Here is a 27,311-nt window from a genome sequence, read left to right as displayed (position 1 = left end):
AACACGGCGCCAGAAAAAAGTTAAACACACACAAACACACACGCAAAAAAAGCACTAACTCATTTGCGTGCTTACATACACACACACACAAAACACACACACACCATTTTCAAAAACATGCACATCAACAAAAAATCTGCGCAACAAAACCATAACAAACAAACAAAAAACTAAAACAAAAAAACAACAACAAAATGGAAGAAACTAAAAACTACGATCCAGCCGTCATACAAAGAAAGTTTTGTGTGTACATTGTACCTACTAATAAGTGGGAGAAAATTGAAACAAAGTAGCAAAATCAGATAAACAGCGCATGTTTTCTTCTTTGACATTCAATTCGAAAAGTCTGGCAGTTTATGGAACGTTCTTTTGTTACTGTCATCCTGTCAGAAGACGTCATCGCTGACGACACAATGTCGTTATGACGAGCTATCCGGCGTAAATGACGTCACACCATGCCTTGGGACTGGAAAGTTTGGTCGAGCAAAGCAGCGGACGAGCTAACCGGCGGACGAGCTAACCAGCTTAATTTTACAGATACAAAGAAGGACGTCAGCCCGGGGAAAAAATATGGCGACGAGCTAAACGGCGGACGAGCTAAGCGGGGTCGAGCTAAGTGGAGTCGAGTGTAGATACAGATTTTAGGACTGAACAGTGTAAATCATTCCATAATTATTTTCTGAGACAGGAGGCAATAGATGGCTGAATCCAGCATCAGATTTTTTCCCTGGGAAAAACAGCAAGGACATACAGCCGTTTTCAATAGCAGGAAGCTTATTGTGCCCTAAAATTCCAGTGGCATCGAGTATCTTTCTGAGGGCGAACACATCCATTTCTGTCATCATCACAACACCTCGTACATTATGATTATATCACAACAAAACACAAACAAAATCATAAGCTTCCAGTGCAGTTTTTACACAAAACAGACCACAGTTAAAAAATAGTACCATTTTCCACAAATTGAACAGAACAGATCTGAAAAGCTCCTGGGTGGAAACAAGTTCAGCAAAAGAACACAAGAGTAAACCAAACACACAACAAGGCTGAAAACCGCTAACATCTAACCTGTGACATCACGCCCCATCCAGTAGAGGAAGCGGGCTGGAGAGGGGCCATACCCATTCCTGAAGCCTGCAAGAAACACAAAGACTAATGCTAAGGGAAAAATAAATCACAGTCTGCAAAACGCAAAAGTGCACTGAGAAGAATTTGCAGACTAACAAAATGTCACACCCACAATTCACAGGAACATTACAAATACAGAACACCTGTAGCTTTTTGCCAATACTACTGACAATAATAACTAATAGACATGTACAGAAGACCTCACTTACATATGAATTTTCATTGAAATATTAAACTGACAAGGGTAAAAACTGCCAACAGCACATCTCAAAAGAGAAAAACTTGTGGCACGTCAGCTCTACATATAGCCTACCAAACGTCAAGATCTGACAGCAACGTAAAAGCAAAAGCAAGGCCTACATGAAGCACACACACAAACACAACCTAAATACATGAACATTCTTTAGCCTCAGTCCTTCCACCCTGCCCCTGAACTTACACACACGCACAGATCACCAAAGAATACAGTAAGATGAGCTGTACTGGTTTTCGCACAGACACTTAGGATCTGCAAACTTAAACACACAGAAACTGTGACAGTCCACAAACAACACTTATTGCTTTTATAGGACACTGTAGGACACATATGACACAGAATAAAACACAAGAACAGAAACTATAGGGTCATCTCCAAATTTAGCTTTACGTGAGGTTCGTCATCACACTAAACGAATCTCAAAAAGTTCATTCTTCGTTCAGTGTGTGACGTCACTTCCACGGGGCTAATTTTGGAGATAGCCGAAACTAGATATTGAACTTAAATTGCGTTTAAGGAAGCGGAACACGTACCTGAGGGACCATGCCCGGGGCCATGTTAGGCTGCATTGCCATACCACTCGGCATTCCCATCATGGGACCTCCCATCTGAAAACACCATCACCCGCCCTAAATGCAAGCACTCTAAAAACTTCAACAAACAAACACAGAAAGCCATGGTGCAATAGGCAATGCAGAAATAAGGCCACAAACAAGTGACAGGGTATATGCCTTTTTCTTGGTTTTCCTTGAAACCAGAACCACCTCCAATACTTTTCTTACATTCTGAACAGTATGATATCTTTTCTTTGAAATTTGCTCTGGGACATTTACCGACCAGTAACGTTAAAGCTCTTCACATACACATGCACACACAAACGCATACACACACTCCAACCCATGCCAGCAGTGGCAATCTTGAGAAAAAATTTGGGGAAAAAACACTACAAATGTACGTGCTGGTAAACCAGCGACACCCAGGTTGTGCAACTATGAACTACTACTCTCGGTTCCTGCTTTCAGTGTAAAATGTACACACTCAGAAGTTTTAGATGATCCGCACACAACAACAGGAACTATATCTGATAGTGGACGCACTGACAACACCCCCCACCCCCTCCCAGACACTCTCTTTCTTATCCAGAACAGCTGGTCTGAGTTCACTGCCGACTTCCATTGAATGCTAATCTGAACACCATTAATCGAGCAGAATCTTGATTTATTGCAATCTAACTGTTCCCATTTCACGCAGACTCTGGTTCTGGAAAGAGACGGATGAAGATGGTGAATTTGTTTTTCTCTCCCAGCAACCAGTACCTGACGCCTACACTTAACTCACTCCCTACTGTGCGATTTTTCCTATGCTTTCCACTGTATACTGGCCATTTGTATTAGTTGGTAAAAAAATCATTACTAAAGAAGTACTCAACACAGATATTTGAAACTTTCAGGGTTTACTGTTGATATGTTGATGCCCTTCAGTGCAAAGTTTCAAGTGTTTTACTTAGAAAATAGCTGATTTAGGTGGGGGGTATAAATAACCCTTTTTCTGGCATCAAAATTACGCTGAACGCAGGGCCATCACTTCAAATTCGCGTGGTTTACTCACTCACTACGAACCACTGCTATCGCAGTGGTCCCATGCACACCACTTCCCCACGAACCACTGCGATAGCAGTGTTTCAGCACGTGGCAGTGTTTCAGCACGTGTCGTACTGGTAGACGCCATTGTTGTTATGCAAATTTGCACAAAGCCAGCGAGTACGAAATCAAACCTCGCGTCATCGTTCTACAGCAGACAGAAGTGAAACTAGCTTGGTAATTTGCAGACGATTGGTTAAACTTGAGAGCCAGCCTCTCTATTTTCGTACAAAAATTGACGTCATTGAGCTAAAAAAATCCAAAGGTCAAACACTGCTATCGCAGTGGTTCGTGGGGAAGTGGTGTGCATGGGACCACTGCGATAGCAGTGGTTCGTAGGGAGTGAGTTATTAAACTTACAATGGCAAGGCAATCCGTTCATCAATTATGGTTAACCTTAATTAATCAGTTGCATGTTCTGTGCTTGCTCTTACCTCAGTGCATGTTCTCATTGGTTGAATTTGCAAACTGAGGCAGCTGATTGGCTTGTTGCGAGTTGCCAGGGTAAACACAGCACATGCACCTAATTAATAAGCATTAACCATAATTGAAGAGCTGATTTCCTTGCCATACAGCACATACAGGTGATGCACCCACCATTGGCATGCTCATGCCTGCAGACAGAGAGACCTGTGAGGAAGCCGTCATGTTCATGGACATATTGCTGTTGGCGGCAGGGGTGGCAAAGACATCAAACAGATCATTGGAGCCCCCACCAGAGGGAGCTGCTGGCGCTTGAACTGCTGGGACGGAGGATGTGTTGCCTGCTGAGTTGAACTGGCTGAAGTCTGCAAAGCCTTGGCCTCTGTTTGTATTGACAAGAGAAATATAATTATTATCAGATGTTTTCGTGTCAATATACTAATGTGTTTCATGAGTAACATTGATGATAATAATAATGAAAACTTATATGGCGCTAACATAATAATAATTGCATGCTTTAAATATTACTTAATTAAGAATCATAAGATTATACAAGAAAAAAATTAGATCTTCAGCATAAAAGGAAGTGTACTGTTACTGAAATTTCACAACAAGTTAGCAAAATAAAAGCTAGTCAGATAGTGACAACATCCTACTGCTTACTACTGTCAAATAAGCCCATTAGTGCAAAGGAATATATTACCCTGTTGGTGAAGCAGCCGTGTTGCCCTGGAAAGCTGAAAAATCTCCAAATTCACCATTGCTTGCAGGAGCTGAAAAAAGAAGAAAACAATTATAAAACTTTATAAAAGAGGTACACACACATACACACACACAATCTCTCTCATGTGCACACACACACAATCTCTCATGCGCGCGCACACACACACACACAAGCGAGTGCACAAACACACACGCATCAGTCGATCAAAACACACATGTATCAACAGACACCAAAGCCAAAGGACAATAAACACTCCTCACATTGAGCATTGCCGACCCCTCGGGGGTCAAAGTCGTCTGTGCTGCCGCTTTTGCCGCCCTGGAAGGCTGAGAAATCTGCGAAAGACTCATTGGCGCTGCTCTGTTCCGCCATCCCCATGTCGATCAGGCTGGGTAGCCCCGTTACTCCGCTTTGGCCCTGTGCAAAACAAAACCACTCTGGTCAAGACAACCTACTTGTTTCATAGACTACAATGTAACCCCTCTTTTAACATTTCTTTATTTATTTGGTGTTTAACGTCGTTTTCAACCACGAAGGTTATATCGCGACGGGGGAAAGGGGGGAGATGGGATAGAGCCACTTGTCAATTGTTTCTTGTTCACAAAAGCACTAATCAAAAATTTGCTCATGGGGCTTGCAACGTAGTACAATATATTACCTTACTGGGAGAATGCAAGTTTCCAGTACAAAGGACTTAACATTTCTTACATACTGCTTGACTAAAATCTTTACAAAAATCGACTATATTCTATACAAGAAACACTTAACAAGGGTAAAAGGAGAAACAGAATCCGTTAGTCGCCTCTTACGACATGCTGGGGACCATCGGGTAAATTCTTCCCCCTAACCCGCGGGGGGCTCTTTTAACATGCCCAAATATCTGAGATAATAGGGAGGGAGTCTTGAAAGTTGAGGTAAATTAAGAGATGTTATCAACACAAAATAAGGAAAACTAGCAAGGTTTTTCTTGTTATCATAAGCCAAAGTTATAAATAATAGACCAAGTTATAAATAATAGACATATAGAACAAGAAACAAATGTCTTACTGGATCAACATGGTAAAAGGCATAAAATAAACCTATTCTTAAAAGCAGAAATACATAAACTGATAAAGCTGCTCTAATGTATCTGTGCGTGAAATGTGTCTATGTTCATGAACAAACTTCCGTTTCCCAAGTATCATTCACAGAAAATCCACCGACACAAATCAATAATTGCATTTGCCATCAACGGAAAGAGAAAAATCAAAAGTATGTGTGCCTGAAATTATTCTACATTTACGAATTAACTTCATTTATCCCAGTATCAATCAAAGAAAATCCACAGACAGACAAACATATGTCAGTTTATTGCACTCAGACGACAGAGAAAAAGACAAATTTGCCTAGCCGCAATCACCTTGGGGTCAGCCTCCTGGTCCAGCGTAGAGGCTGCCGCGCCTAGATCTAGCTTCTTGCCCACAGAACGCGTTCTCCTGTTGGTGACAATTTTCTCTGTGCGTGTGGTCTGTGTCTGCTCTACAGATGTGAATTCGTCATCGTCCCTGAACTCATCTTTAAACTGACGCTCGGGTCGCCTCCTCTCCCGGCCATCCTCTTCCTCAGGGTCCCTGCTGCCCCGATCGCTGCCCCGATCTTTGCTGCTTCGATCCCCACGATCCCAGTCATAGTCATCGTAGTCCTTAGTGCGACGCTCTCTCAAGTCCTCATCTCTGTCGTCAAACTCACTGAAACAATCATGTTCTTTGTGCAGAGTTTTTCACACACAAAAAAGAGGGTACACTGCAGCCCTATACATCCCTCTTCCCCGATGGTTCACTTACAGAAAACACTAAAGATGGAGTACGGCTGCCTGTATGGCAGGCCAATTGAAAACAGATATATTTGAAATCTTTTTATCTTGACTACAGAATCACATTCTCTATACCAATTAAGTGACAAAGAGCAGGAGTGCTCAACAGCAACAGTGTAGACAAAGGAGATTTAATTATGTAGGTTATCTATCAGTTCATAGAATGCAATAGACACTGACTGATCTTACAGATCAGCACCGTGGCTTGCAACTTAATCTTTTATCTCTACAACACTGGAGTTAAAATCTGAATACTTTTCCCTTTCCACTGTTCCAGGTACACAGTTTCAAATATTACCGAACTGGCCTTAAAACCATCAAAAACATGTGGAATATCCTCTAAATTCAGTTTTTTAAATTCAAATTAAATCCAAAGTGCACCAGGAATAAGAATCCATACATATAATAGGGATTGGTGAGGTGCAGGACATTATAAAACACTAAAAACTTACATCGGCGATCGAAAAGAAGAAGACTAAAAACTTACTGCGCACAAAACGTGTATACACATACTCATGGCAGTGATGTCTGTGACATTCTCCACAATTAGAAGATGTTTAATCTACACTCAGGCATGAGATCATGAAATTGTAAAAAAGCCTACACCCTATATGTGCAGGAAATTGTTTGAAACAAAATGGTGCAATCTGGCAAACTCTGGGGAACAAATAGTCATAGTTTGAAAATTTTGGAAAACAGCAATTGGCACACAAATCTCATGCCGGATATTTGAAACACCCAGTGTGCAACCATTAGACAACAGCACAATCAAGTTATCAGACACAACACACTTTACTGTTAACACAAAGTTCAACCTGTACCAACCAGTATATTTACACAAATTTCATTCCAATTATTTTACACTGATAAACAAGCAGACATAATACACCACCCACTTTACTTTGAGCAGTCACCATGCATTTAATTCTTGACAAGTTACTTTCATACTGACGCTATATACTAGTCAAAAAAAGGTAAATGAAAACATTTTGCAAAGCTTCATTCCCAAATGATTCTCCCCACCAAAACCCATATAACCAGAACAAATAATTGCATATAAAATCATCTGTTTGCCAAACCAAAGATATTATGATACATTCAACCAAGATATCCATGGTTAAAGAGACGTCTTCACTGTACATAGGAAAGGAGAAGAGAGGGAAAATTAGATATAAACAGAAGGATCTGGAGCCCAGGTATTGGAAGAATTAATGTGCATTTGATCAAACTGTCTGTTAAACTGACTCGAAGAGTTGTCAGACCACCTTTGGTCACAAGTTGTGTACCATTTAACCATTCATTAGTCTTCCTAGAACAAAGCATGTTCATCGACTAAAGCCGACCTAAAATAAAAATAACCAGAACATTGAGTGTAACACTCGTACAAACCAATTCTTATTTATTTTAATTTCATGCAGAACTCGGTGCTAGCATGCTACTACTCTCAATAGGTACATCAGAAGACAGTGAAGAGAGAAAGTCTCTTTACCATCACAAAGACAGTTTACTTCTTGACCTAAAAACAAATGTACAGACAGTGAAGTCATGAAAAGTTTCCAATAATAAAATTTTAAAAACGATCTAATACTCCCACCCCCCTTTCATACTGTGACTATGAAAGATCTAAAAAAAAAGCTAACAAAGAAACTACCAGATACTGTACAGGAAGAAAATAAAAATTAAGCAAGAGTGCAACAAATGTTTACCGATTTATTAGCAGAACATCTGATCTATCCGTGGGACATCTGACATTTCCAGTTAGCCTTTAAGACTTTCTCAACAGAAAAGACCCAAAACAAAGAAAATGTGTACCGTACTTTCGGGACTATAAGGCGCTTCGTTATATAGGCCGCAACCCCCACTTTTGAGGTAAAATTGAGAAAAAACATCACATTAAGTGTTTCCGGTCTATAAGCCGCACATCAAAAGAAGAATACAGAGTGAAAATATTTGTGCTCTGTCTGTGCTGTGAGATCGAAGGCAGGTCCATTGTGATAGCTGGGTGGCCTTGTTTACAGACACTGACCTTCTTCCCCGGGGACTTGACGGAGTTATTATCTATGGGGAGGTCTCCTTGATGTCTGATAGGAAACTTGGCCAGGGTGGTAGTAGCAGAAACATGCATTATCACAGGTTGTTTGACTGGTATGCAGGTGGTCTCTTTGATGTCTGAGAGGAAACTTGGCCAGGGATTTCTATTTCAGCCACACATAAGGAGCTTCTCTTCAATAAGCCGCAGGGGTCAAGTGTGAGAAAAAAGTTGCGCCTAATAGTCCGAAAAGTACGGTCATTTCTTTGGTCAGAGCAAGGTGAGGAGAAGTGAGAGACAATACTATACTGTGCTGCATAACACAAGGCTGGACAGTCACCAAGGCAGAAAAAGGATAGGCACACACCAAGCGAGCAACGTACTAGCCATACTTCTCGTGACGACCAGAAGCGCGATTCCACAGGTCCTTGGCTTTGTCGATGGCCTCTCCTACCACTGACTTCTTCCCATCAGTCCAGTTGTCAATCTCATCCATGCGTCTCCCAGTTCCACGACGAACAGGCTCTTCCTCATATCTGTCACCTGTGAAGCGAGTCAGTACATTTAAAAGAGGATGGCAGATGCGCAGAAGTGGGTATTATTGATTTATGTCTTGGACTACACAAAAAAACAACATTTTGTTGAAAATGTTGGTGTTATCCAGAAAAATGCCTGGGGTTCTGGCTATGACGGAAAATGGTAAGATTGCATATTCGAATTAGATTTAGGAAATTATCTCAATAGACGATGTTTGGAAATAACGTGGAATAAATAGCTTGGATTTTCACTCTGTGGTAACTTCCACAATATCAGTATATGACTGTTTGTCAGTACATAGCAAGTTCTCAGCTCACAGAAATATGTTCTGTAAACTTACTGTATCTGTCGCCAGTGTGCGGGTCGTTGGACAACCCAACGTATTTGTCTTTGGTCTTCTTTGCTTTTTTCCTTTCTTCTCGTAATCTGTCATCGTCTTGTATAAACTCCATCAGCTCTTTCACTTTGTGCCTCACTGTAACAAACAAGCATGATAAGTTGGGCCATAAAGAAAAGTCAAAATTCAAAATGTAAAAAGACAGGGAAATAAGGGAAGGCAGGGGGAGTTATGGGCAGGCTACTGAAGCGCCTAGCATGCCCCCCCTCTGGAATTTTTTTCTCTCCAAAGAACCCAAATGGTGCGATTTGGTGTCATCTCAGCTCCAAGTTTGCCATTAAATCGAAAATTTAAAGAGTAAATTTTCATTTGATAAATATACTTACCCAAATCTCATAAATAGCATTTTACTTCAGTTGAGTGCTAAAACGTTGGACACGCTTCCCTGGTAACACTAAGGGAAGCCACTCCCCCAAAAAACATCACGTAACCATGGTCACCAGACCACGTGATCTATGAGGGTAAGCTCCCCTTGAAGCCACGTGACACGCGGCCACCATATTGCTTCACACTTCTTGACAAGCCTGAGCAAACTTATAGCGGGGTAGGTGGGAGGGTATTTGGTATGAGATTTGGGTAAGTAAATTTATCAAATGAAAATTTACTCTTGAAATTTTCGATTAAATTACATATTACTTACTCCAAATCTCATAAATAGCAGAATGCTACTAAAGGAGGAGGGATTACTCAACCTAGGATCTAGGAAGAGCTTGCCCGGCAACTACCACTGCTGGTAGAACGCTGCAAACATCAAGACGTGAACCCGGCACGTCTAGCAGGAAGAAGTTCAGAAAGATGTCGTCTGACTTCCAATATACAGCTCCAAGGACCTCGGAGAGCCGCCTGGAGTTCAGGACAGCAAGTAAAGAGGCCCATGCACAAGTTTCATGCGTCCTCGCCAAAGAGAGAGGCAAGACAAACTAGGTCGCCCCCCCCCCCCCCCCACCTTATTTTGCTGCCACCACACATAAGCCTGTTTGATGAGGGTGGAAGCCCATTTAGCCAATGTAGACTTTGTAATATCTTTGTCTCGGGCAGTGTTTGTGGAAATCAACAATAGCTTCTGAGTGCTGGATCTGATGTGGTTCATGCTAGACAAATTGAAAGCACGGACAGGGCAGTTAACAAGGTCAGGATCCCCAGGGGCTAAAATGTTAGACAGTGGAGAGATCGTAATAACAGGAGACTGCTGATCAGGCCTTAGATTTTAGCCAGGAAGTCTGGTCTAAAAAATAAGAGATATGGAACCATCTGATAGAAAAGAAATGTCTTTTGTAAGCCGGACACAGCATGTACTTCACTACCTCTTCTGGCCGTAGCTAGTAAACATAACATGAGTGTTTTGCGAGTTAGAACCGGGAGCTTTGCAGAACGCAGAGGTTCAAACTCCGAAGATCCAAGAAGCTAAAGGATAAGGAAGAGATCCCATACAGGGACTGGTATCTAAGACTTAAAGACTACAAACGAGGAGTCTTTCAGCACCGAGGCTATAGCTTCGCCAAGATTGATGATATGGCCTAAATGCTTTAAACGTAGACGAGATAGCCGACCTTCTGACCTTAAGCGAAGAAGCCAACCAACCTTGCGATGACAACCATGACAGAAGGTTTGCAACTTGCAATGATCTAGGAGCCACTGGATTGAATCCGTTTGAAGCACGCCAACGAGTCCAAGCGATCTAATGAGAGGAGTATACAGATCTCGTAGAAATTATGTGTGCCTCTTGAACCAAGGAAGGAACAGAGTGTTTGAGTGCGTTCCAGATCTGCCTTTCTGAGCACTTTGCAAGGAGGGACAGTGGAGGGAATGCGTAGGCTGACAGGCCTGACCAGTCCAACTCCAGGGCGTTGACCGCCCATGCCTCCGGGTCCGGAAACAGTTATATGAACAGAGGGAGTCTCCTCGAAAACTGCGTCGCAAAAAGATCGATCATCAGTTTGTCGATGTGAGCCTGAAGGCGCTGGAGGGCATGATGAGTAATAGCCCAGTCCGTGTGTAAGACACGTGAGGACCGGCTCAGTGCATCTGCCAGGACTTTGAGACGGCCGGGGAGATGTTTCGCGGACAATGTGGATCGATGCTGCTGAAACCAGACCAGAATCTGGCAAGTTCTGATCAACAGAGAGGGAGAGCGTACTCCGCCCTGATTGTTGAGATATGTGGCGACTGTGGAATTGTCCGTGAGAATGCGAACATGTCTGCTCAGCAGATAAGGCAGAAGACCCAGGAGACCCTGAGCGACTGCCTCCAGTTCGAGAACGTTGCTGTGATCTTCTGCCTGAACAGCATTCCAGAGGCCTGAGGCCATATGCTGTCCCATGTGTGCCCCGCATCACGATAGGGACGTGTCTGTGCAAAGATCTGCACTGGAGGGAGGAGGGACAGTGGTTACACTGTTAGTCCAGACTCCGAATTGAATCTTAGACTTAGAGTTTGGTCCTCTCCTGAGAGAAGGCCGAACCGTCCAAGCCACAGTGTCGAATCTCATGCCCAGTGTTAGGAAACGCTACCGATGCTGAGCTTTGGTTCAGTTTTGTGTGTTGCATGTAGTTGACTTATTTGTACTTTGTGTGAAGGTACCGATATTATATTTTGTAAACACAATATTTATGCTTGGACGAGAATGCAGGTGAACTTTCTAGTCCTGTCAAAACAAGTTGTTTACCATGCTGTTTTAGTGTGAGTTCGTGGCGTTCGATCGGATTAAGGGCGTCGGCACCTTTTGATGTACGTCACAGAGAACGTCACCATTCTAGTCCATGGGCGGTTCGCATATAATGTAGTTGTATCATGTTCGGTCTGGAATATTCTCGAGATTGAGTATTTACTATATATGCCAGCGCGATTTGAATGTTAAAAAGCTTCTATTTGAGTTCTGCTACGTTGTGCAGTTGTATGTATTGAATGCTGAATAAATCCTCGAACTCAATTTGACGAGTTGTTTTCTGTTGCTGCGAAGACGGGCGACGTAGAATAAAAGAACACAACTATACGACGTTTGAGAACTTGTGGCAATCTCAAGTGTCGTGTAACAATTGGGGGCCAAGCCAAGGATCTACGTTTAACGCCAAGGGTTTTCCAGCAACAAGGACCAGTGTCAAGACAGTCACAGGAGGTAGCCATCAATCGGGTGTATCCTGAGGGATCAGTATTGAGACTACGGAACCGTGGATTCGGTGTGACTGGTGAAGAGTTTGGTAATCGCCGCAGCTCGGTACGGTGAGCGACGCCGGAGTGTATCGGGATTACAGAGGTTAGCTGCCGTTTGGACGAGACGGACTTCGTCGCGGAGCTAGTGCATTAATACTACGAAATACGACTGGGGTACGTCGTGTACGTATCGTGAGCAGAGTGCGCCGTCACGTTAGACGAGGAGGGTGGCAGCCTGCGTCTACGAAGGTGAACAGCGACGAGAGAAGCATCGGAGGTGCAGTAGAGACTGTGTTCTTTTAGAAGACTACATTCGTCTACGTTCGTGGCTGTGAAAGAATACAGACGAACGCACCGGAAAAGACCAGAATGGCTGAATTCTGGGCAAAAGGAGTTGAACTGGGACTGAAAGGCAAGCAGTTGACGGAGTTCGTCGAGTCCCAGACACGACTGCTGGCGCAGCGTGAAGAAAGACAAGCGCAGCGTGAAGATAAAGAAAGACAAGCGCAGCGTGAGCGTGAACGTGAAGAAAGAGAAGCACAGCGTGAAGAAAAGCAAATTGAGCTGAAACGCTTGGAGCTCCAGATAGAAATTGAGACGAAGCGCTTAGAGCTTCAGACAGAAATGGTGCGTGTTCAAAATGAGCACGAGGCACCACGCCAAAGAGATAACCAGCAGCAAATGTTACACAGGGCACCGAAACTTCCAGCATTCACTGACGGGAAGGACCAGATCGACTGCTACCTTGCAAGATTCGAGAGGTTCGCTGAGAGTGCTAGATGGCAGCGCGACGACTGGGCGATTCAACTCAGCGCACATTTGACTGGGGCAGCACTTGAGGTCTACACTAGACTCTCAAACGATGACGCCAGAGACTATGATGTACTGAAGGAAGCTCTGTTGCGTTGCTACAACTTCACTGAAAGGGGCTACCGTCAACGCTTCCGCGAATGCCAGCCATTGTCTGGAGAGACACCGAGCCAGTTTGTGGAGCGCCTGTCGTCATACCTGCAGAAGTGGGTGGAGTTATCAGGTGAAGAGCAGTCATACGAGAGTCTGCGGGACTTGATCGTGAAGGAGCAGTTCCTTAATGCCTGCCCGAAGGACCTGGCGACCCGCTTGGAAGAGCAAAAACTGCGGGGTTTGAAGGACATTACTGATGCTGCTGAGCGTTATCTCATTGCTCATGGAAGGACCCTGGGGACGTCAAAGTCATCAAAACCTTTCCAGAAGAGTGGGAACCAGGGAAACCAACCTGCCAAGGGACAAACTGAGTCCGCACCATCATCCAATGAAGGGCAGAACATAACGTGTTTCCATTGCAATGCCAAGGGCCACCGAGTTGCCAACTGTCCCCAAAAGAAAAATAACGGACATGTCAATGACAAAGCGCAAGAACATCGACGGAGATATTACGACAACAAGAGGCAAACGAGTGGCTCGAACCAACAAGTATGTGCGAGCAGCGTCATACTTCCAAGGGCTGCCGAGCAAGTGGCTACACCATCGGACGTTGAAGAATGTATATCTGATGGCCAGCTTCTACTCGCCAATGGCAGGTCAATCTCTGTCGTTGCCAGCGCAGCTGAGTCGAACATGCCCGTGTCGAAGGGATTTGTTGAGAAGCAGGAAGTGACTGTTCTCAGAGATTCGGGCTGCAATGGAATCATTGTCAAAGAAGATCTGGTGCCGACAGAGAAGTTCACTGGTGACTTCAAGTGGACGCTCATGGCTGACAGCAAATGCGTGAAGGCACCAGTGGTAAAAATCCAGATCGATACTCCATACTTCACCGGAGAAGTTGAGGCCGTCTGCCTGAAGAAGCCCTTGTACGATCTACTAATTGGGAACATTGGGGGTGCGAGACGTCCTGATGACCCTGATGTCGAATGGAGAATGGGCGCAGCTCAGCCTGCTGTTGAGGAGGAAGACCCACTGCCATTCGCGAATGAAGATATCAGCGAACTGTTACGAGATGACAGAGCAACTGTGCATCGCCGCGACCAGCCGCAGGTTGTAAGCGCTGTGACGACCAGAGCCCAGGCGAAGAAGGACAAAACAACTACGCCACTCAGGGTCACCAACAGTTCTGCAACTGCTGTCGTGGACAGGGATCGGCTGATTCAGCTACAGGAAGCTGATTCGACCTTAACAAAGTACAGGAGTCGTCCTGTCAAGGAGATGACGAAGGGCGAAGGCACTGTGCACTTTGAAGTAAAGGCCAAGATCCTGTACAGAGTGTTCCAGCACGCGAGAGTCAACGGTGGGAAGCCATTACGTCAAGTTCTGGTGCCTCAACCACTTAGGCGCCAGGTGATGGAGGTGGCCCACGACTCTATTATGGGAGGTCACCTGGGTGTCAAGAAGACATCGGACAGAATCCAGGCTGCGTTTTACTGGCCAGGACTGCATGCAGATGTGACTCGATTCTGCCGATCGTGCGATATTTGCCAGAAAACCATACCTCGAGGAAGGGTCCCGAAAGTGCCGTTGCAGAAGATGCCTTTGATCGACCGACCTTTCAAGAGGGTGGCCATTGACCTCATCGGCGAGATCAAACCGCCAAGTGAAGAGGGTCATCGTTGGGTACTGACCCTGGTAGACTATGCAACCAGGTACCCAGAAGCCGTGCCTCTGAAGAAAATTGACACCGAGACTGTTGCCGAGGCACTTGTGGACATTTTCAGCAGAATTGGGGTTCCTGAAGAGATCCTCACAGACCTGGGGACACAGTTTGTCTCTGAATGCATGGAAGAGGTCAACAGGCTGCTGAGCATTCGTCACTTGACTACGACACCCTATCACCCGATGTGCAATGGGCTGGTCGAAAAATTCAATGCGACGCTGAAGTCCACGCTGAAGAAACTATGCAGTGAGCAGCCAAGGCAGTGGCATCGCTACATCAATGCCTTGCTGTTTGCATACAGGGAGGTGCCACAAGAGTCCACTGGATTCTCCCCGTTCGAGCTGATGTACGGGCGGACCGTGAGAGGCCCGATGCAGATACTGAAGGAATTGTGGACGAAAGATGTGGACACACCTGAAGTGAAGAACAGTTACCAGTACGTGTTCGAGTTGCGAGAGAAACTGGAGGAGACTCTCGAGATTGCTCGAGAGAACTTGAGAAAGTCTCAGGATAGTGGAAAGCACTACTACGACCGCAAAGCCGTAAACAGGAAGTTTACACCAGGTAACAAAGTGCTGATACTGCTTCCCACTGATCACAACAAACTACTGATGCAGTGGAAAGGCCCATACGAGGTTGAGGCCGTGGTAGGGATCAACGACTACAAGGTGAATGTCGGCAAGAAGTCCAAGATCTACCACGCTAACCTCCTGAAACTGTATGTGGAGAGACCTCCGGAAGCAGTACAGGTCGCAGCAATGGTGGAAGAACCAGCCGAACTAGACAAGTTCGATGGTGAGGAACTACTGGAGTTGGGAGACCTCCACAAGAAAGAGGGAGTGGATGACGTCAAGCTAGGACCTGACCTGACAGAAAATCAGCAGAAGGAGCTGCATGATTTTATGGGCGACTTCACCCATAGGTTCTCTGATGTTCCAGGCTCTACGTCCTTGGTCGAACATGAAGTCCACCTCACATCTGACGTTCCTGTTCGCTCAAAACCATACCCTATCCCGTTTCAGGCTCGGGAATCCTTGAAGAAGGACATCGACAACATGTTGAAGATGGGGGTCATCCGTGAGTCATCATCCCCTTACTCATCTCCCGTTGTTGTTGTCAAGAAGAAAGACGGTACAAACAGGGTATGCATTGACTTCAGGAAAGTGAATAAGATCACCGTGTTTGACCCTGAACCAATGCCGACGGCAGCTGATCTGTTCCGACGGTTGACTGGCAGTAAGATCTTCTCAAAGATCGATCTCAGCAAGGGATATTGGCAGATTCCTGTGCGCGAAGAGGACATACCAAAGACCGCCTTTGCAACTCCAGACGGAACGTATGAGTGCCTGCGGATGCCTTTTGGCATGGTGAACAGTGGTGCTACCCTGAAGAGGGGAATGCGAAAAATGCTCAAAGGAATGAAGAATGTTGTGTACTACTGGGATGATCTGCTAGTCCACACGGAGACCTTTGCGGAGCATCTGGAGACTTTGAGGGAACTGTTTTCCCGCCTGACAAAAGCTAATCTGACCGTGAGACCCAGCAAGTGCATTTTGGGGACCGACAACGTTGACTTCATAGGTCATTCACTGAAGGAAGGTCAAAAGGGGCTTTTGTTGGAAAACGTCACCAAGATCCTCAATGCGCCACGTCCTGAAACCAAGAAGCAGGTGCGATCCTTCCTTGGATTGGCTGGATACTACAGAGAGTTCATTCCAAACTTCGCCGCCATAACGGCGCCTTTGTCGGACATGACCCGAAAAGGATGCCCCAACCGAATACTCTGGGGACCAGCTCAGGAGAAGGCATACCAGACTCTGCGCGACCTGATGTCACGAGACCCGGTGCTACGCCTTCCTGATACTGCCAAAGAGTTCATCTTGCGTACAGACGCATCGGACGAAGGGATCGGCGCCATGCTGATGCAAGAGCATGGAGGTAAACCATTTCCGGTCAGCTATGCCAGCAAGAAGCTGTCAGGAGCCGAGAAGAACTACTCGACCATGGAGAAAGAGTGTTTAGCCATCGTGTGGGGAATCAAGAAATTTGAACTCTACCTCCAAGGGGTGAAATTCGTGCTTCAGACTGATCACAAACCCCTCACCTACCTGAACTCTGCAAAGTTTGTGAATAATCGTATCATGAGGTGGGTGATGTACTTGCAGAACTTTGATATGCGAGTGGAATCGATTAAGGGTTCAGACAATGTTGGAGCAGATTTTCTCAGCCGAGTATGTGAGTAAAACTGTGTTCATTCTCCAACAGACTAATGTACATACCTGGATTTCAATCTGTTATGTATACATAATATGTGTGCAGGTAGCGTTTCAATGATTGAAAGAAATTAGGTAAATTTCTTCTGGTGTTGGGGGTAATGTTAGGAAACGCTACCGTTGCTGAGCTTTGGTTCAGTTTTGTGTGTTGCATGTAGTTGACTTATTTGTACTTTGTGGGAAGGTACCGATATTATATTTTGTAAACACAATATTTATGCTTGGACGAGAATGCAGGTGAACTTTCTAGTCCTGTCAAAACAAGTTGTTTACCATGCTGTTTTAGTGTGAGTTCGTGGCGTTCGATCGGATTAAGGGCGTCGGCACCTTTTGATGTACGTCACAGAGAACGTCACCATTCTAGTCCATGGGCGGTTCGCATATAATGTAGTTGTATCATGTTCGGTCTGGAATATTCTCGAGATTGAGTATTTACTATATATGCCAGCGCGATTTGAATGTTAAAAAGCTTCTATTTGAGTTCTGCTACGTTGTGCAGTTGTATGTATTGAATGCTGAATAAATCCTCGAACTCAATTTGACGAGTTGTTTTCTGTTGCTGCGAAGACGGGCGACGTAGAATAAAAGAACACAACTATACGACGTTTGAGAACTTGTGGCAATCTCAAGTGTCGTGTAACACCCAGATAGGTGAATACCTGGGCAGGAGAGTGATCCGACTTGGCCTGATTGATCACAAAGCCCGTGTCTAGAGATAGACGCAGGGCGATGTGAGTATGGGAAAGGCAAAGTTCCCGAGACCGACTCAGTATGAGTCAGCCTTCAAAGTACGCCCAAAGGCGTACGCTCTTTGCCTGGTCCGAGCACATAGCTGTCTCACAACCACAGAGAAGATCCATGGCATGAGTGACAGACCGAAGGGCAGGGCCCTGAACTGATAAGCTTTGTCTCCCCATCAGAAACGCAGCCACTTTCTGTCCATGCGTCTGTTAAGACTATAGACGTGACCCAATCGCCTGGGCGAAGGGCGTCCCTGGTGTTTCCATTATGAATCTGATCTCTCTCAGAAAAGCGTTCAGGGGGGATAGGCCCAGCACTGGACGCCGCCCCCCTGATGCCTCGTGGACCACGAAGATCCGATCATAAAAGCCCGGGGAGAAATGATTGATCACTTCTTCCACGGCTTGTTTCTGCAATAACGCCAGAATCTCGATGTTGATAACCGTGACCGATTCTATGTTGGCAGGAAATGAAAACTGGGGTAGAACTCTGGTAAGAGGCGCTTTGTCCTCTCGCCAGAGCAGCCGGAACCCCGATCTGATTATCCCTACGATCCATTGCTGGGTACATACTGTATCCAGCAACAGAGAACCCGAGACGGGTAGCCCGCCACCACAGGGATGGAAGCTGTAGGGATAAACTGATCAGAAATGCATCATAGTGGGTTGGGCTTGCGCCCAGACCCCCCGAGACTTGCTGAAGGAGGGCTTCTTATTTGGATAATTAGCGCTCCTTCCGCGGCCTCTAGCAGAACCAGAAAATAGTTGTTTAAAGCCGCCTGCTACCAAAAAGGCCATGGGGGCAGACAAACCAGATTGTTTGGTAATAGGTTGACCAGCAGAGCGTTGCGTAAACTTTGCAAACTCCAAGTCTGTCGCTTCTTGTGTGTCTTTGTGCGGTGCATCAAGGCACAAAAGACCCAGTAGAGCGTCCCCCGTAAACGGAGAGGTGCGCAGAGAGTCAATCGTTCTACGATCGTGCAGTCTAGACTCAGAGGAAATATCTCTCCGGGTAAGGACTGCGTGAGCGTAGAGCTTGGCCAAGGAAGACATTTGTTGTGCTGACACTTTCGCCAGCGCAGACAAAAGAGAGAGAGGCCACATCCTGCTCGCTTGCGTCATTTTTGAACTCAAAAGGTTCAAGAGAAGAGGTAAGCGAACGAAACAAAGATCGCAACAAAGTCTCAGACAAGAGACGCAAGTTCCAGCGATGACCTTCCTGCTTCCACCAATCCAAGAGCGGATTCAGAGTAAGCAAAGGACTTATCCTTTAAAAATAAAAAAATAAAAAGGATCAAACCAAAGAGACCCAATCGCCGGAGTCACCGTAAGAGGTGCTCTCGGCAATGCAAAAGTCTGAATAAACCTCAAGAGTTGTGTCTTAAAACCAATTTCTTTTGAGAAGAGTGACGAAACACAGAGGCCCGATGTTCCGTGGCAAGCCATGGCTCCACTGAAGAAGGAGATAGACCGTGCGCCACAAGCAAAGGAACTGGCCGGAGAAGCATGCTACTACCCTTAGGTGAGTTAGCAGCTAACACCTACGCCATCTCATAGGCTACCGACGGGAATTCGTAAAATTGAAAACCCGAGGAAGCAAGCTGCGATGGCATAAAATCATCGATCGCTGTCTTCGGAGGAGAGGTAGCATCAACTGCTGCAACCATTCCTTCCGGAAAAATCTCGAAGTCACCGCCGCTGCTAAAGCAAAGGAAAAGTGAAACTCCGCCGGTAACCGGAAACTTTACTCTTCGTCCGGAACAGAAGTAGCACTTCCTTAACCGAAGAAGCAGTGTTCCGCAAGCGTCACTATCAACGGTAACCGGAAAAGAGTGAGGGCGTCCACCGGAAGTGTAAGCCTCACAGACATCTGGACAATGCTGTTTTCATGTTCCGCGAGCGGAAGTGAAGATGCCTGTGCAATCGAAGAAACGTGATACAGTTCACGATCTCGACGCACGCCGGAAAGCGAAAACTTTCCTCTTCGTCCGGAACGGAAGTAGCACTTCCGTAAACTGAAGAAGCATCCTGCGCGGCAGCGCAGTCTTCCGGTAGGAAACCGTGTCCAGTACGGCAAGCGTCACTGTCAACGGTAACCGGAAACAAGTGAGGGCGTCCACCGGAAGTGTACTGTAAGCCTCTCCTGACATCTGGTCAATGTCTTCTTCTTGTTCCGCAAGCGGAAGTTGTTTGTTTGTTCGTTCATGGGCTGAAACTCCCACGGCTTTTACGTGTATGACCGTTTTGACCCCGCCATTTAGGCAGCCATACGCCGCTTTCGGAGGAAGCATGCTGGGTATTTTCGTGTTTCTATAACCCACCGAACTCTGACATGGATTACAGGATCTTTTTCGTGCGCACTTGGTCTTGTGCTTGCGTGTACACACGGGGGTGTTCGGACACCGAGGAGAGTCTGCACACAAAGTTGACTCTGAGAAATAAATCTCTCGCCGAACGTGGGCACGAACTCACGCTGACAGCGGCCAACTGGATACAAATCCAGCTCGCTACCATCTGAGCTATATCCCCGCCCTCGCAAGCGGAAGTGAAGATGCCTGTGCAGCCGAAGAAAAGTGAGGAATTTCACGATCTCGACACACTCCCTGTGGGATGGCACAAGTAACGCCCTCGAGACGGGAGGAAGTTCCCGATGTTGGACGCACTTGAGAGTCACGTTCGTCACCCACTGTCGCGGAACGGCAGCTGACTACTTGTGCTCGACCAGTCATACCTTGTCAGTTAGGGAAACCAGAAGACAGGTCCTTGCACGGAAACAGCAACTCGTCAAGACCGGAAGTCGAAGCACCATCTAGAACGTCGGCCGACGTAACAGTGGCAGAAGGAAGTCGCATACATGACAACGACTCAACACCGACAACCCTAGAGGGAAGTTTGGAAGAAGGGAGCTGGCAGCTCGCCATTCCTCCACAAAAAAGTCCTTAAACTGACATGCAAAAGTCAGAAAAATTTTCTAACACCTGCTCTTTGTCTAAAGGAGCGTTGCTAGCAGAAATACTGTTAAGTTCAGGAGGTGGAGAAACCACTGGTAAGACAGTAGCGAATCAATGACTACGTTAAGTGTAGCCGAAGTGGCTGGGTCAACAACTTGCACAGAAGGCTAGGTAAAGGTTTCTTCGCCGACCGCTTAGCCTAGAAACGAAAGCAGGAAAGATCTCACCCGTGAGTAAGGACAAAGAGAACCAGGGAAAATTCAACCAACCAAGGTTGAAAAGGGCAACAAAAGCCCGGAGCGTGAGTCCAAGTACGTCCGAGTCAGCTCAGCGTTGGAAGAGAAGTGTGAAGCAATATGGCGGCCGCGTGTCACGTGGCTTCAAGGGGAGCTTACCCTCATAGATCACGTGGTCTGGTGACCATGGTTACGTGATGTTGTTTTGGGGGAGTGGCTTCCCTTAGTGTTACCAGGGAAGCGTGTCTAACGTTTTAGCACTTAACTGAAGTAAAATGCTATTTATGAGATTTGGAGTAAGTAATATGTAATTTAATTCAGCTTTTAGAACCATTTTTGCCTTCCCCATTTTTTTTTTCCGGCGGACACTTCTGCTTTTCCTACGGAACACCTAAAAAAGTCGGCGGAAATTTGCCTTTCGGCGGACAATTCCTATGCCTACTCAATGATAAAGCAATTTATAAAATTTGATACAAACTAGATTATTCAAAGCATTCCACTTCCAAAACAGAGCATCCAAAGAAAACATACATTTTGTGTATCATCACAGGAAGTGAAAAACCTGTAAAATGTTCCCATATTTGTGTGTGTGTGTTAATCATTATTAAACGCAAAACCTATTGATAAAGTGCTATTTGAACTTGGTGAACACCAATATTAGGAAATGATATGAACATGTACGTTTGTGTGTACATACATGCTTACGTACGTGTGTGTGGGTGTGTGTTTGGTTATTTGTGAGTAGAATTCTTGTCTAAACTTTTTTCACAGCACAACACTACCTCAGATTAAGACTGAGCTGGCTTGAAGGGGCCATTGTTTGTACAATGTTTCATGCAAGTTAACAGCGCTCACTCCTTTTGAATCATGTATACATGTATAAAAGGGGCCATGTGCTTTGTATCTCAGTTGAGCTAATAAATACCCATGAGGAAGGCGCACATGCCAAAATATTGGGATAAACAGAGCTCGCTTGTTCTTTTCTTTGCCCTCTCCTCTCAACGTACATATATATATCAAATGTTTAAACCATGTCCAATGAAATCAGAAAATACTAGCTTACCATTCAATCCTTGGTCTTTTCCATTTTCGTCACTGAAGGTGTAGCTTTCAAGTCCCCTCAAGTCATAGACGTGTTCTCTGGCACTTGTGACCACTCGTTCTGATCCATTTTTGATGAGGTATGACAGTAAGATCAAAGACTGAAATCAAGGGAGAACAATGTCAACACACACACACCAAAGTCAAATATGCACAGAGAATCTTTCACCAATACCTGTATATTTTGGTTATACAGTGGAACCCCCCTTTTAAAGACCTTTTTTTTTTTAGACATTCTGTTCATAACCTCTGTAAAATTACCCCCATTTTAAGACTCCCTCCTTTTTAAGACCTGTTTTTCTAAGATTTTTGGAGGTCTTAAAAGGGGGGGGTTCCACTGTAACATTAACATTCAAGCATAATTAAAAAATTTTTTTTTTAACTTTTGACTTTTGAGTCTGACAGAGTTAACATGATTTAAACCCTCCTTTCCTGCTGAGACAGTGAGAGCTTATTCTGCTCAAATTTTTCTTCAGGGGAAGGGGTGGGATAGGGTTGGAATTTACATTTTCTCATTCCAATTTTTTAAGTTGTTTTAAATCACTGAGCAATTTATATTTTCAAATAAGCCATTGTAATCAAGTCCCAGTCTACTTTCCTTGTAGAATATACTTTCTGAATCTTTTCAAACAAAAGTTGTTTCTAAAATGTATGAAGAACGTATTGTTCACAGATATATATATATTTGTTCAGTTTTAAAGACATGCTCCGAGACTACAAAAGATCGAAACGCAAAAATATTCTGTGAAATTTAACCACCATTCTTACATGAAGAATACTGAAAAGAAGGAGTGAAATTGAAAAGAAATGATATGACATTAACCCCCCCCCCCCCCATCTTTTTTCCAGGCACCCATGAGAGAAAATACATAGCAGCTACTTACTTTGTACACTCTTCGCCAGTTTTTCTTGTTTTCGTGCAACATTCGCTTCCACAACATGCCCATGACCTCAGGGAAGTGTTCATAGGTGAATGTGTACTGAGAAATTTCTTTCATCAGCTGACCGTGTGGACCCCAGGCGTCATCGTTCGTTGCCTCTCGCACTTTGGTTTCCACCTCTGAGTAGTTCATCACAACATTGGTGCTGCGTTCATGGAGATAACAAAGGGAGAAGACAATTATCTCAGTGACTCAATCTTCCTTTTTATCTAAAGTAATACTAATAGTATAAATGATTTCCTGTTTCTTCTTTGGATTTAAATCTTGTGCAATTGGTAATGGTACATAACTACATTATTTGCGTGTGCATGCACGTGTGTGTGTGTGTGCATCGCTGCATGTGTCTGACTGCGATTCTGTGTGTAAATGTGACAGACGAACACAAAGAGGGAAGGAGAGTGCAGACCTGGGAACCCTTGTTTTGCACTTAGAGTATTCTCAAACAAACTTGGTGTATTTCCAGAAAAGTGAGCGTACTCCATGATTCGAACATACTTCACACGCGTCCGTCGCACCGTTAATTAAGTTTACAAATACATTTAAAACAAATGCTTCTTTCAATGTTTTCTGACAAAACAATGTAATCATGTGTCAAAATAACAGATTGGCTTTGGGATGCGCTTGTGAAGAAAAGAAGTCTTGGAATTTTTCTCGTCGTATTTTTTTCCCACTGAACGTACTGATCGTATTCTAGACAATCATGCGTACAGAATACGGCGAAATCGTATGGGTTCCCAGGTCTGAGAGTGACAGTGATATATATGCATTCTTTTCCTGCACAGCCTCTAGCCTGTATACAAACAGTGTGACAAAGTAGAAATAGGTCGGAAGAGGTTATTGCAAATGTCAGGCTTACATTTCTTCGCACTCTTATTTTAAACACGATGTATGTAAGTTGTAACGTACACTTGTAAATTGTTAAATTAGAGAGATCTGTTCAAAAATGGTATAAGATATGAGAAAATAGCTGTGATGTGTACACATACATGTATCACTGTGTTCATAATATATTGATCAGTGTGTATTATTGGTCAGTTTTTTGTTATGACACCGACAGTTTTTTTTCCCGATAATACAAGTTATAATATAACATAAAAACATATGCTTCATCAGGAACTCTGACCTTGTATCATGTGTGTAATTGTAAGTGTAATAAAGGTAGCTAGCGGGTGTAAGTTTGTATGTGTACAAGCCTTATCCCAATAAATCTCTGAGTGTCTGATACATAAATACTGGTAGAGTATCGGCGTTGATAATGATAGCTTGTGACTGTAATCTAGGTAGTTTAACACCAAGATCGGATATTTTACACTTCTTGGATATTGTGGATATACCTCGTCAATGTGGTTATGTCTGGGGGGCTTGGGTTCTTGCTGAGTTGATGTATTTAGCCTGAATTCAAAACAAGTATGTGCGAAATTTGTGACTGTGATGGTGAATGGGAGGGGCTGATCCGGCCATGTCAACAAACATCGCCATCAGTAAACAACAATCGCACCAATTACTTGTGTTAGAAGATTGTGTAAAAACAATGGGCGGTTTAAACGTGTCAAAACTGTTGTTTTATTCGGACTAACATGTCAACTGCTTTGGGTTTTACTTTGACAAATTTACTGTACTCGTGTCAAACAGGAAATTGACATCACCAAATCGAGGGGGGCAACTCGCTATCAGTGGTCAAAAAAAGCAGAAATATACTTACACCTTGTCGGTCAGCTCGCGGATTTTCCACATGCTAATCATTTTGATGTTATACTGTCTACTCCACTTGCTTTGTGAGTTCTCGGCTTAGTAAATAACCCGATGATGCCGGATTTTGTCGGCGAACTTTCACAACAGAAGATCAGCGGAAGTTGATCTCTGCAACGAACGAAGCTTGATCACGTGACCCTCTCAGTCCTGAAAAATCGAAACAAGAAGTGGAGGAAAAAGGCGCTTACCTTGCGGAGAAGCGCTACTATTCTTTGATTCTACGAAAACCCGAAACATCGACAACAGAAGACAAAAAGCCGTCAACAATGAGATGGGAATCAAGAAAAAAATCTGATGGTGTTGCTAATAATACGTACATGGGTTTTATACTCAGTCGTGGAAAAGCCCATGGTTTCAAGTCCGTTTTACACGTCAGACTGAAGAAGACATGATTATCTGTTGCAAAAAATAGACGGTCCTGTGCAAGATTTCATGTCACTGTCTGTTTACTATTTTTACATTTAGTCAAGTTATGACTAAATGTTTTAACATCGAGGGGGGAATCGAGACGAGGGTCGTGGTGTATGTGCGTGTGTCTGTCTGTCTGTGCGTGTGGGTGTGTGTGTGTGTAGAGCGATTCAGACTAAACTACTGGACCGATCTTTATGAAATTTGACATGAGAGTTCCTGGGTGTGAAATCCCCGAACGTTGTTTTCATTTTTTTGATAAATGTCTTTGATGACGTCATATCCGGCTTTTCGTGAAAGTTGAGGCGGCACTGTCACGCCCTCATTTTTCAACCAAATTGGTTGAAATTTTGGTCAAGTAATCTTCGACAAAGCTCGGACTTCGGTATTGCATTTCAGCTTGGTGGCTTAAAAATTAATTAATGACTTTGGTCATTAAAAATCTGAAAATTGTAAAAAAAAATAAAAATTTATAAAACGATCCCAATTTACATTCATCTTATTCTCCATCATTTTCTGATTCCAAAAACATATAAATATGTTATATTTGGATTAAAAACAAGCTCTGAATAATTAAATATATAAAAATTATTATCAAAATTAAATTCTCGAAATCAATTTAAAAACCCTTTCATCTTATTTCTTATCGGTTCCTGATTCCAAAAACATATAGATATGATATGTTTGGATTAAAAACACGCTCAGAAAGTTAAAACAAAGAGAGGTACAGAAACGCGTGCTATCCTTCTTAGCGCAACTACTACCCCGCTCTTCTTGTCAATTTCACTGCCTTTGCCATGAGCGGTGGACTGACGATGCTACGAGTATACGGTCTTGCTGAAAAATGGCATTGCGTTCATTCTGTGAGTTCGACAGCTACTTGACTAAATGTTGTATTTTCGCCTTACGCGACTTGTTTTTGTTTATCCGCTACCAGCACAACTGATAGACATAATTATATCCTGATTTAAATCTTGGCTGGGCCGACTGAACATCGGTATAGACTTGGCGGAACGACTAAGTTTCAGCAGGGACCTATTTTATTTTTTTTAGAAGCAAATCATTTAGAACTTGAGCAGATATGGCTCTTTGGGTGGAGGACCCCCTCAAAAATGGCCGCAAAACGTGCCTTTTTGGGCCTCCGAAACGGTTGACACCTACCGCTTTTGACAAAAGGCTACATAACTTGAAGACTAGAGAAGTCAGGTGCATAAAACAAAATGTTCTGAACAGGAAATTGAATGGCCTTTCCAATGGTTGTCAGAAATGTTTGGTTTGTGCATATTGTGATTTTTTTGCAGATTTTAAAATACGGGGCTATGGTTTTTGTCAGGTCGATTTTAGGGGTGACCTTGTTTGACAGGCTGTCACGGGATGCCTATACAAAGTACCATCAATCGGACAAATGATATGTACAGCTGACATAATTACCTTTTGGGGCATATAACGTTCAACTAAAATGAATTGCGTTTTAATGCTTTTCTTAGCGTGCGAAAATTGTTGCAATAATTTTTTGGTCAAGGTTAGTATCGGAATTTGTGAAGAACTTGATTTTAACGGAATCATCCGGCCCTACTAAATCGGATGCTGTGGGTTGTGCACAACCCATAGGCTACTATGCGAAAAGGCAGTCAAATGTTTTGGTCAAACGGCACCGCTCAAAAATGATGGGTTCAATAGATTTGAGCACTATTTAGGCTAGGTATGACGTCACGGGTTCTTGACCACACGGCGTACCGGCCGCCTTTAAATTGAAACTGGCGTGTGTGTGTGTGTGTGCCAGTGTGTGTGTGTTGTTTTAAGTTGTGGCGTTCAGGGGTATTGTTCTTCTTCACGGAGAAAGGTTGTTCATTGTCGTGTTCAAAGCCACATAAGGCTTGAGCACGATTTGGAATACATGAAATAGAAAGTCAGAGATACAGAAGACTGGAACATCCGATTTTATAAACAAACTTTTTATTCGAAGTAATTTAACTGTCTCTTCTTTAAACATGTAAATATGATTTTGTCCTGATTTTTTTTCTTGGCAGTCTCTTTTTATTTTTTCCCCCCATCACTGAATACACTGAAAATGAAATGGAAGTGCTTGTTTATCTGTACAAACGAGAGAGAGAGAGAGAGAGAGAGAGAGAGAGAGAGAGAGAGAG

General features: G+C 44.1%; 1 protein-coding gene across 9 annotated transcripts in view; it reads right to left on the bottom strand.

Moving 5' to 3' along the window:
• The window catches only part of LOC138982436 (clathrin interactor 1-like), a 39,089-nt gene extending 14,200 nt beyond the window's left edge, over positions 1–24,889 (bottom strand). For 3 of the 9 annotated variants that reach the window (XM_070355716.1, XM_070355718.1, XM_070355719.1), the window contains exons 1-11: positions 24,707–24,889; positions 22,948–23,149; positions 22,026–22,164; positions 8,930–9,064; positions 8,436–8,595; positions 5,571–5,898; positions 4,432–4,588; positions 4,151–4,220; positions 3,622–3,829; positions 1,918–1,992; positions 1,069–1,134 (exon numbers count right to left, since the gene is read on the bottom strand). In XM_070355716.1, the coding sequence (XP_070211817.1) occupies positions 1,069–1,134; positions 1,918–1,992; positions 3,622–3,829; positions 4,151–4,220; positions 4,432–4,588; positions 5,571–5,898; positions 8,436–8,595; positions 8,930–9,064; positions 22,026–22,164; positions 22,948–23,149; positions 24,707–24,747 (1,581 nt within the window). In that variant the 5' untranslated portion in view covers positions 24,748–24,889. Of the gene's footprint in view, positions 1–1,068; positions 1,135–1,917; positions 1,993–3,621; positions 3,830–4,150; positions 4,221–4,431; positions 4,591–5,570; positions 5,899–8,435; positions 8,596–8,929; positions 9,065–22,025; positions 22,165–22,947; positions 23,150–24,706 lie in introns of all 9 variants that reach the window. The other 6 variants (XM_070355720.1, XM_070355722.1, XM_070355723.1 and 3 more) reach the window with 5 other exon arrangements.
• Positions 24,890–27,311: the final 2,422 nt, after the last annotated feature.

The sequence above is a fragment of the Littorina saxatilis genome, linkage group LG12 (assembly GCF_037325665.1).
Source record: "Littorina saxatilis isolate snail1 linkage group LG12, US_GU_Lsax_2.0, whole genome shotgun sequence".
Taxonomy (NCBI): Eukaryota; Metazoa; Mollusca; class Gastropoda; order Littorinimorpha; family Littorinidae; genus Littorina; species Littorina saxatilis.
Note: the sequence above shows the minus strand (reverse complement) of the source record. Positions and strands in the feature narration are given on the sequence as shown.